At 60.8% G+C, this 10674-nt stretch overlaps 1 protein-coding gene across 1 annotated transcript; it reads left to right on the forward strand.

Moving 5' to 3' along the window:
- Positions 1-2185: 2185 nt before the first annotated feature.
- On the forward strand, positions 2186-9799 carry LOC135975126 (maestro heat-like repeat-containing protein family member 1). Its single transcript, XM_065565178.1, has 14 exons — positions 2186-2356; positions 3096-3191; positions 3687-3791; positions 3912-4038; positions 4424-4539; positions 4774-4923; positions 5609-5763; positions 7027-7183; positions 7273-7439; positions 8126-8257; positions 8402-8516; positions 8739-8894; positions 9078-9260; positions 9618-9799. Exons 1-14 carry the CDS (start codon positions 2186-2188, stop codon positions 9792-9794), a joined length of 2007 nt encoding a protein of 668 aa, XP_065421250.1. The 3' UTR covers positions 9795-9799.
- Positions 9800-10674: the final 875 nt, after the last annotated feature.

Below are 10674 nucleotides of genomic sequence, written 5' to 3' on the forward strand. Positions count from 1 at the left end.
TCCCCACACACTGCCGTCAATGGTGTAGCTGGACACAAAAGGCGCACAGGGGGATTCAGGCCCCTAGCCCGGTTGACAGGCTCTGGTGCTGAAGGGGGATTTTTGAGATAACTCTAGGTTGTTTTCTTGCCATCGGAGGTTTGAGGCCAACGTTCAGTCCTACGCTGGTTACGATGCCCCTATGCGCGTCCCAGCGAAAAGGAGAGGGGATGCTATTTTGGTTTAACTGAATGTTCTCTTTGGAGAACAGATGCCTTGGTAGGGAGAGCCCAGCCAACTGCAGAGAGCAGCAGATTCCTGTCCCAGATCGGACAATTACGACCTGATTGTCAGGGGAGCTGAGCAGTCCCAGGGCCCACTGACAGCTCTGGGAACTGCAAATGCTCAGCACCTCTGGGAATCAGCCCATTCCTTGCATTCATCTCCAGAGATATTCCCCTAGGCCAGGGGTTCTCAAACTGGGGGTCGGGACCCCTCCGGGGGTCACGAGGTCATTACATGGGGGGGTCGCAAGTTGTTAACCTCCACCTCAAACCCCAATTGCCTCCAGCACTTATAATGGTGTTAAATATATTAGAGAGGGTGTTTAATTTATTAGGGGGGTCACACCCAGAGGCTTGCTATGTGAAAGGGGTCATCAGTAAAAATAGTTGGAGACCCACAGCCCTAGGGAATGCAAAGATGTTCCACTCGGCAAGCCAGGTCCTTTTCCTTAGGGCATGAGGGCAATCCCGCCTAGGACAGCAGCTCCCTTGTAGAGACTCGCCCTGTAGCCTTGTGTCTCAGCTCTCTATTGCCTGTGGCTGTTTCCTCATTGTTCTCTCCCCATCCTGCCTGTGAGCCTAGGACCCTCTGGTGAGATCTGCTTTTCTGAGAAGCCTCGCGCTGGTGGGTGAAGCTGTCACCCAAGTGAGCAGGATTCCCTTGGTGAGCCAGGACACATACACCGTGCTGTCCCCCCTGCTGGTGAGTGAGCACGCTTGGGTCCTGGGAGGGGTCCCTAGGGCAGATGCACGTGCCACAGTCTCTAGCGTTTAAAGGCCACGTGCTGTGTTTGCGACCCGGTGCCCAGGGCTCTACATTGTGCACTGCAAACCCAGTGCTGATGCCAGATTCTTCTGGTGCGATTCCTGCCCAAGGAATTAAATGACACTATTTTCCATTAGCGGATTCATGCTGCTTACACCTGGGACCATTCCCCATCCCACTTCTCAGGGATCTGCCTGGCAGCCAGAAAGCGCCCTGGGGATTAACTCCAAGGGTTTTCACTCCGGGACATGATCCTGAGGAGTTAACAGGCACAGCCCTCCCTTGGTTTGCAGGAAAATATTTGACCTCAGCTGTTCAGGACTCTAATGCTCCCCGTCACGAAATCGCCTCTGCCCAGATCCCCCTTCCCTGCTCCGTGGCAGATGCTGAAGTTTCCAGATGTGCCGTCAGGAATGGTGAAATAGGGGCTCTGGTGAACGTCTGCTGCATTCTGGCCACATGGCCCCTCCCAGGCCTGCTTCCCAGCTCCGTGCCCCAGTGCACTGCACGCTGGGGCTGAGGGTCGGTGGGGGCGTCAAACTGCGTTTGGAGATTCCAGATCTTGCTGAGGAACCGGGCTCCCCCAAATTCTTTTACCTTTGACTCTCTGCTTTGTGCTGCAGGAGATGCTCAGAGGCAAGGACCGGGCCCGGCTGCAGAGCCCCGATCACCAGCATGCCCTGCTGGCCATCTCATACATAGGGTACGTCCATGGGGCCTGACTCAGCTGCGGAGCCCAGCAGCCGGGGAGGAGCAGATGGAGGGAGAGGAAGTGGGGGAGGGAGGAGCTGCAATAAGAACCGGAGGATATTTCTCCCTGGTGGCTCACTAACGGGCCATACCCTCCTCGGCCTCCGGGTCTCTTTATCCAGCCCCCATCTCTGGGTCTTGCCTGGGAAGAGGGAGCCCCTCCCGTCAGCATGAAGTGCTGTGAATGGGTGCAGCCGCAGAGCAGGGCCCAGGATCAGCCCCGGAGAGCAGCTTCCCCAGCAGAGCCCCTGCCGGGCCCAGGGGGCAAAGGCATCTCCAGACAGGACCATTCCCTAGGCGGTGGCTCTGCTGGAGATGCCCCCTGGAGCTCTGCTGCTAAGGGAGGGAGCTGTCCCTTGAGCCATCAAACTCAACCTGACTCATGCCAGGACCTGTCTCCGGTCTAATGGCCCCGTCTGCTCTGTTCCTTCCAATCAGGAAATTTGAGCCTCGCCTGTCTAAGGAACAGGAGGATGAGACCATCGGGACTTGTATCACCAGCGCCATGATTCAGCGCCCAGCCCTGGCGAAGCTGAGAGGGACTGAGGTGGCAAAAAGCTCCGCTCTCCGGGCAGAGGTTAGTGAGGCATGGACAAAGCTGCAGCTTCCACCTGCCTCCTTGGCTGGGAAACTCAGCCACCCCCCTGCTGAGTAGCTGGACCCTGGTCCGATGCAGAGAGCTGCGTGTCCAGCCAAATCCAGCCCCTCGGTTTATTTTCCAAAGGGCTGGTGACAAGTGGCTACGCAGTTAACTCTGCAGTGGGGTTGGCAGGGAGAACAGCTGTAGAGGTGATTGTCTGTGAGACTGTATAGAATTACCCTGGATTCTTGGCACAGGGAGCTAGAAGCTACCCCCGTTTACACCAGCTGAGGCTCTGGCCCAGAGCGTTAAATAGCATTTGGTGCAGAGGGAGCAAAGCATGGATTCGGGACAGCCACACAGCCAGGCCATGACTCGCCCTGCCACAGAAACAGAGATTGGCTGGAGCGGGATGAACAGCTCAGCCCTTGGGGAGCCAGCGGGGTGTTGGGGGGCAGCTGGGGCCCCTCCAGAGCGGGAGGGAGGAGGCCTTCCCTCCAGAGCCCAGCTCAGTACATATGTTGGGGAGCCCAGGTGGGAGGAAGGATTCTTTGGGGAAGGGCAGCCCGTGGTCCAGGTGAGACCCATGTCTATGTGCAGGGGGATCAGTATCACCTGGGTAAAGGGACCCCGAATACCAACAGCACCTGGCTCCAGACGGGGGGATCCACTCGTCCCCCTGCCTTGTGCACCCCACCTCCCTTGTTATTTACTTCCCTGCTTGTCTCTGCTCCAGTCTCTCCAAGAACTGCCCTGGGAGGGCCTGGATCTTGTGCTGCAGACATTCCTGGAGCAGCACCTGACCCCCACCACGCTACTGCATCTCTTTCTGGTATGATAGGGCGGGGGGAGGGGCCTATTCGCACTGGCCATCTGGGGATGGGCCGGCTGGTCAGGTTCTACCCGAACCACAAGAGGGAAGGCTCCAGTTGATCCCGAGGGGGCTGAGCAGGCCTCCCCGCTGCTATGAACTAGCCAGTCCCCCTGGGGCATACACCCAACCCTGGGATCCAGCAAGACAATCCTAGTCCTGCTCCAGGGGTGTCACTTTGGCCTCCTACATTTGGCCTGGAGCACCTGTTCCCCTGAAGGAAACAGCCCCGAGACCCTACAGGATCAATGGGGAGAATCCTCAAAGCGCTGAGCCCAAGACCCTCAGACCTGTGCCAACGCCCCCAGACAGGAGAGGAGCGCTGAGTTCCAGTGTCCGGAAGTGGAGGAGAAGAGGTTAAATGCTCCATGTCCTCTCCCTGCTGGGGCAGGAAGCAGGTTCTGGAGGTCGCCCCGGCATTGCTGCTGCTCACACGACTTTCTCCCTACTCCCCAGCACTTGCAGCCGTGGATCTGCTCTCCCCGGGCCCAGGAGAGGAGCCGAGCTGTGAGAGCCAGCGCCCGGCTCTTCATGTTCTACCGCTTCAAAGCCATCACCGAGGTGAGCAGCGCAGACCCTGCTGTCCCCCCCCCCCCAGCGCTCACGGGAAGTGGGGGGAATACAGACAGAGCTGGGCTCGTCCCGACCTATGCCCTCAATTTCTGTTTGGTATCCCATTAGGACCTGAAACCCATGGTAGAGCAGGGCTACATGGCCGGGCTGCTGACAAGCCAGGCCTTCAATTCTCAGGAGGCCACCAGATACTGGGCATCTCAGGCTCTCTACTGGCTCTTCACGCCTTGCAAAGGTAAGATAGAGCGGAAGCAGTCGCCACTTCTCAGCCTTCACAGCCCCGGCCGTTACCTAGCGAGCAGGGCTGCAGAGAGAACATGGCGCCTTCATCGCAGCCCTGACCAAAGGGACACAGAGCAGAGGTGGGTTGGTACCTCCCGGGATGACCTGGCATCTGCCCTTCACGAGGTGCCTGGGACCATCTGGGACCTCCCCTGATCCCACCCCAGCCCCAACACACCTTCTACATCAGGGTGAAGAGTGGGCAGTTGGCCCAGAAGCCAGCTGAGAGCTCACCCTAGCTGGTCGTTCCCAGCTGCGGCTGGAGTCTGGCTCTTTGGCACCTCTGATCTGGCTCGAAGGGGAGGGGGAAGAATCCGGCCCTGAGAGCTCTGCCTGAGCACTGCTGGTTTCTTGTGCAGCTGTCGTGTACACCAAGACAGGGGCAGTGGTGAGCGTGCTGAGCAAGACACAGAAGGATGCCAGCTGCAGAGAGAACCCTGTCCATGTTGCTATGGTGAGTAAAAGACTGTGGCTGGAGAGACAGACACACACATGGGAAAGGGGGTTATTGGCTCCTTCCCTCGATGAGGAGCCGGCAGATGGAAATTCCTGGGTATGGGCTCCAGTGCCCACTCACATAGCCCTGGGCACAGGCTGCCAGTGCCTCTGTCCCCGTTCCCCGAAGAGCAAACCCACCTCCCCGGGCCGGGGCTCGCTGCTCACACTCGGTCTGTGCCTTTCCCTGCAGCTCATCGCGAAGCACCTGCAGTCGAGTGACCTCATGCCCTTCAGCTTCACCCTGCTGGTGGGCCTGCTGGAGAAGGAGGAGTGTGCAGACCAGCTGGCGGGCGTCATGGAGGCGGTGCTGAGAGAGCAAGAATCAGAGCTGCAGGGCCAAGTAATGGCTGGGCATTGGAGGCACCATGCTGACATCTCGGGCAGCTCCATCTTGCTCCGTGCCTAGAATTCCTGGGGCACGAGGGAGGATGTGGAGGGGAGACATCCCTTCTCACCATCATTGATCAATGGGACCCATCCATGCCCTGTCTGCAAGGGGGCCGCTGGGCACGGCCCTGTAATGGTTTTCAGGCTTTGATCCCAGGAGTCTGGCTTGCCCAGCTCACTCCCTGGGAAATGTGCCCTATCTCCAGACCCATCCCCCAGCTGGAGGAACAGAGCCTGCGGTGGGGTCCCCCGTGTCCACTGACTCTTTGCCCAGTGGGCATGGATTGACGTACAGGATGGAAATGCATCCCAGACGCTTAGACCCCACTCTGGTGCTGAAGCAGCCCAGGCATGTTGTCACAAGGGGAGGTACAGCCGGGATATCCGGGGGGTGGGGTGTCACTGGGCAGCGGGATCGGGACCCTTAGTTCTACGGTGCTGGATCACGGGTAGGGGTTTCAAGGTACCGAACCCAGAACCCCCCTCGGCTCAGTCACTCGCTAGGAGAGTTTATCCATGGCCTCCGCCGGGCCATGTGACCGCTGCCTTGTTTCTGAGCCTGCCCAGTTCCTCCTGGCCCTTGCCTGCCACCCACCCACAGTGGGGGTAGGGTCTCAGTCCCTGCTTTGCCTCCGCAGGTGCAGGATCTCCAGGCGGCTCTTTCCTACACACTGAGCCCACCCCGGGGGGGGCGGCTGAGTGAGGGGACGAGAGACATTCTCCACCTACTGGCCAGACAACACACCAAGGCCGCGGTCAGCATCCTCCTGAAGATGCCCTGGCCTTACAAACGGTGAGCGCCAGCCCCAGGGAAAGGATAGAACACCCCACTCCGGCCTCCAAGCCCACAGCACCACGGTTACATGCAGCACAGACCCTCCCCTTGCACACAGGCCCCCAGGGAACAGCCCTGCCCCGGCATAGCCTCCCTGTCCCTTGGAGTGCTCCGTGTGCTCTGGGACCCCCAGCTCAGGGCTCCCCCAGCTGAGCTATTCCTAACACAGTTGTCACCCTCCCCCACTTCGTTCTGTGCACTGCTAACCAGTCCACCCCATCCCGGTTCGGCTGTGCAATGGCTTGGCTGGCTGGAGGCCAGAACAGTCTTCCAGCCCCCACTCCCCCCATCACTACACAGACCAGGAGAGACCCCATGTGAGCAGGGTCACCTCCTCTGTCAGCATGGCGCCCCGCTCCCGGCAGGGCATCCCTCCAGGCTGAGGCAGGAGAGGGGCCAACCTAACTGAATTGCCCCCACAGACGCCCCTACACTGAGCATGTCCCCGCAGGGGCACCCCCTCCCCCCAGCTGGGAAATGCCCTCTCCCCACTGGAATCCCAGCCTGGTATCTTCCCCATCACCGCACGCTTTTAGACGTCTCATCCCACCCCTAGAGGCTGGTCTTCTCTGATTCCCCAGCCTGCCAGGTTCCCCTGGGCCAGCAGTGCCTTCCCTGCATCCTGCCCAGAGCCAACAAGCACAGAGCCCATTTTACAGCCTTCTCCAAACCCCGCACCCCAGAGCCATGGCATGGCCAGAACTGGAGCCTTGTTCCTCCTGAAACCCCCACACTCTGCCCCATGGGGAAGGAGCTCCTGCTCTCCTTGGCCGCAGCTCCCACTCTGTGCCCCCCCCCCCACAGTTCAGGAGATCCAGCCCAGCACCTAGCCCCTCCCAAGGGTGAGCACCTCCTCACACCAGCTCCACCCCTGAGCCCAGAGTCACTGCTTTCCCCCATGGGGGCTCTAACCCCAGCCCCTCTGGTTCCCATCAGGAGAAGGCAGCAAGGGAGGGAGGGGGCCCCCAAGCTGGGAGAAGTGAGTCTGGCCACGTCCACCCATCCCTTTCTGTGACACAGCGCCCCCTGGCAGTGCCCAGGCAGGAGGGTATGAACCCCTTAGGACTGGACAGTGCCTGAAGGGCCTTGAGGTCAGCCACCAGCAGGCTCAACCTGCTGCTTCTGGCCCGTCACCCCTCGGAGGGCATCATCCCTGGTGTGTACCAAATGGGCCCGTCCTCTGTGTGAATTCCTTACCTGCCGTCCCTCTGTCCGTCACAGCCCCAGCAAGGCCATCTGGAGATTCCTAGGTGCAGACCCCATGCTGACCAGGGAGGTACTGCACATCCTGCTGTACGACAGCCCAGAGAAAGGCCGGGCTAACCCTGGGCAGACCCAGGACAGGAGCTGCCCCCAGCCAGCCCGGCTGCCCCCCGCAGTAAGTTCCCATCGCTGGCATTCAGCCCTCTTTCCCGGCTGCATTCTGCGCAGGGCCATGGTCTTCTGACTGTATCTTTCCCCTTCCAGACCACATATGGCCTGTGGGAGCTGATCGGGGCCTTGGGGCAAGCGGACACGCTGGAGGGACGCGAGGACGACCTGTTCGCCTCTTGCTTCCTCGCCATCGCCTGCCCCCCGGCACGGCACCTCTCGGGAGCCCAGCAGGACTTGCCCAGTGACACCAGTCCACGCAGGTAATGTGTGGGGCCAATGGATCCCAGCACCCACGCAGTGTCTGGGCTAGCCCCTAGGAGGGGGAAGCTTCCTTCTTGGACCATCATTGTCCAAGGACCCCCGACACCTTCGGGGGACCAAGGGTTCAGATCAGCCAGGCTTCTCGTGCTTAGGAGCGGACAGAACTGCCCCCGGATACTCAGGGAGCCAGAGAGCTCCTCAGAGTGGGCAGCTCAGCAGGGTGATGAGGGAGCTGAGCCGGGGGCGGGGGGAGGGGGAGCAGAGTTGGGGAGCAGGGCAGAGCTGGCTGCTGTCTCTATTTACTGTCTCCTTTGAAGGCTTTGGGACAGGCCCGGCCTGTCACTGAGCCACTTCACCCCTTTTCTGCAGTGGGCCCTGGGGGGCAGGGCTCAGGGCAGCAGGGCATTCAGGGGGGCACTGCATGTCCTTTTCTCCCCAGGGTCAGTTTCCTGGGCGGGGCGGGGAGGGGCAATTTTCACATCTTTGGAGGAGAGCGAAGGTCACATCTGCAGAAACTCCCCCCTGCCCCCACAGTTGCGGGGGGAGAACTAAAGGCAGAAGTGGGGCAGCTTCTAGGCTCACCCTGATCCCTTCAGTGCTGCAGCAAGGGAGTCCTGCCCGCCCCCACCCCGCCCAGAGAGCAGGAATCCCCGCATCACCATCTCCTGCCTCCTTCTCTTTCCAGCATGGCCGTGCAGGCCCTGGCGCGGGTGCTGCGCCTCAGGGGCAGTCAGCCAGCTGTGGAGCTAATGGACCAGGAGAGAGGCTGGCAGCTGCTGGAGGAGGCCCAGCCCGAGGGGTTCACTCTCCTTAGCAGGTGAGGACAGAGGCTGGAGGAGTCACGTTCTCGCTCTGGAGCCCAGTGGGGCAGAGATGGGAGGGGGTGGCCGGGACCGGGCCGGATTCCGGCATGTGCAGGGTTGTCATGCACACGTCAACACGAACTCTTGTTCTCTCCCAGGGCCATAGTGACCCACCCAAACCTGGCCCTGAAGAGCATCCCAAAGCTTCTCCTTCCCAGCCTCCAGGCCAGCCAGGAGGGCGAACGCATGGCCTGCACCGCCCTGTTCGCAGAGGTGAGCCTGGAAGACCAGGGGGGAGGGTTAGCCAGGCCCAGAAGCTGATGGAACAGGGGGCCAATAGCTGGTCAGCCAATGAGAGATGGTCCCAGTGGTGTATTGCTTGAACAGCAGTCGGTACGGATCTATGTCACCTCCTGGCCCCTGATTATACTCCCTTCCCCTTGCTCCTCCTGGCCTCGCCCAGCCCTCTCTGACAGCTCCTTTCGGTCCCTTTAGTTCCTCGGCAGCCCCCTGCTGATGGAGAATGAGCCCAAGGCGATGCGGAAGCAGGTTGTGAAGGCCATGCTGCAGCGGACAGAGGACAGCAACATCCACGTTCGAGGCAGAGCGCTGCACGGCCTCAGGAACGCAGTGACCGAGTTCCCGGACAAGGTGGGTCTGGAATGGCAGGAGACTAGGCAGAGAGGGCTGGGTAGGAAGCGCCTGGTTCCCCTTCTCCCCAGCCTGTGGCTCCTATGGAGCAGACTAGGCTGTAGGCTGACTTGCCCGGACTCTGCTTACACTCAGGCTGACAGAGGGTTGCTCACCGAGCGGCGTCCAACCCCTTCTCTGCAGGTCAGGAAAAAGCGAGACAAGATCCTGGAGAGTTTTGTCCGCGCCGTGTGCGAATGCTGCGACCCCCGCACCGTTCTGGAAGCCATGGAAGGGCTCTGCTGGATGCTGCGGGACCCCAAGGCGCCTCTGAAGGCTCACGTCGCCGTCCCACTGGCCCTGCAGGCGAGAACGTTCTTTGAGGATGTAAGTACCAAGCAGGGCAGGCCCCATGGCGCTATAGGGCACCCCACAGGGGAAGGTGCTCAGGACCTGCCTTCCCGTGGAGGGGGCTCAGTGTCGGATGCAGGCACATTTCTGGATTTGTGGGGCAGCTCAGCTCCTCTGCTAGGGAAGACAGGGATGCAATCATTCTTGGGCCCTGGGCCCACAATTGTTCAGCAGCCCTGGGGCCCATCAGGAAAGAGGGGAGTTTGCAGAGAATTGTCCTGTCGTTTGAACTAGCTGAAACCTCTCCGGGCTCCGCAGCTGCCAGGCTGATTCCCAAAGCATGTGAGGGCCTGAGCCTGTCCCCTCTAACCACCTTGCGCCCCCTGTCTGCAGGAGACCAGCGGCCTGAGGCGGGCCTCCATGGAGCTCTTTGGCCACCTCAGCAAATTTGTTTCCAAGAAGTCATCCCTCTTTGGGGCTGAGGTGGAGAAGAGCATGGGGACACTGCTCATCCACCTACAGGACGGGGACCCCCAGGTGGCCCAGGTGAGTGCAGCTGAGGGCTCATAGGGGCAGGGGTGGCTGGGGGCATTCTAACAACATGGCAAGGATGGTGCAAACTCCCCCCTCCAAGCCCCAGATCTCCTCAGTGCTGCCCTGTGGCACCCAGGACCCCCCACTAATCCAGCCCTCCCCCACCCCACACAGAGCTCTGCCAGCCCTCAGAGTGTAGCTGTGGGGTAGATCTGTGGGGTTTCCTTCTCCTCCTCCATTCCCCACAGGCACCTCCAGCCTCCCTGCCCAGCCAGCCTCTCTGCGGCTGTGGCTCCATTTTACAGCCTGCCCTGTTTAGTGGCCAGGTCCAGGTCTATCTCTGGCCCCTAGCAAGTGACCTAACCCAAGCAGGGCCACAGGGAAGGGCAGGTCGCTGAGGCCGATTGGGTCTCCATTGCTGCTGCCCTGCCCTCACTTGTGTGCTAGCTCCTGTCTGGGAATGACCAGCCTCCTGCAGCAATCCCACCACAACCCGCGCCCCAGCCGAGTAGCAGCCCCCGATAGTGCCTGGGATTGAGGGGAGGCCAAGTACGTTGGTCACTGGGCAGTGCTGTTAACCGCCCACCGGGGACCCACAGGGAATGGCCCCTTCCCTGTTCCAGGAGTGTACCTCCCCGGCCCCAGCACTCGGGCCTGGCTCCCCTCAACCCAGCCAAGCTGGAGATGGGGGCTGTGGGGGCCTGGGGAACAACAGTCAGGCCAGAGGAGGTTCTGCAAAGAGGTGGCTCCTTGCTGCTCCGGCACAGCGGAGTCTCCCCAAGCCACACAGAGCCTGCGAGTTGGCAGCCCGTTGAGCTCAGGGACTCAACCAGTTTCCTTCTCGCCCTCTCTGGCAGGCGTGCAGGGTGGCATTGCTGCAGTGCGCACCCTTTCTCAGCTACCAGCCCCTGCGTAC

This window comes from Chrysemys picta, chromosome 13 (genome assembly GCF_011386835.1).
Source record: "Chrysemys picta bellii isolate R12L10 chromosome 13, ASM1138683v2, whole genome shotgun sequence".
NCBI classification, from domain to species: Eukaryota; Metazoa; Chordata; order Testudines; family Emydidae; genus Chrysemys; species Chrysemys picta.

What these genes read in the sequence shown, in the direction of transcription:
- LOC135975126 (XM_065565178.1), top strand. Translation starts at nt 2,186, where the DNA reads ATGGCCCCGTCTGCTCTGTTCCTTCCAATCAGGAAATTTGAGCCTCGC. An exon ending in ACCCTGTCCATGTTGCTATG is followed by an intron (nt 4,540 to 4,773) that starts GTGAGTAAAAGA and finishes CTTTCCCTGCAG; the next exon opens with CTCATCGCGAAGCACCTGCA. An exon ending in AATCAGAGCTGCAGGGCCAA is followed by an intron (nt 4,924 to 5,608) that starts GTAATGGCTGGG and finishes TTGCCTCCGCAG; the next exon opens with GTGCAGGATCTCCAGGCGGC.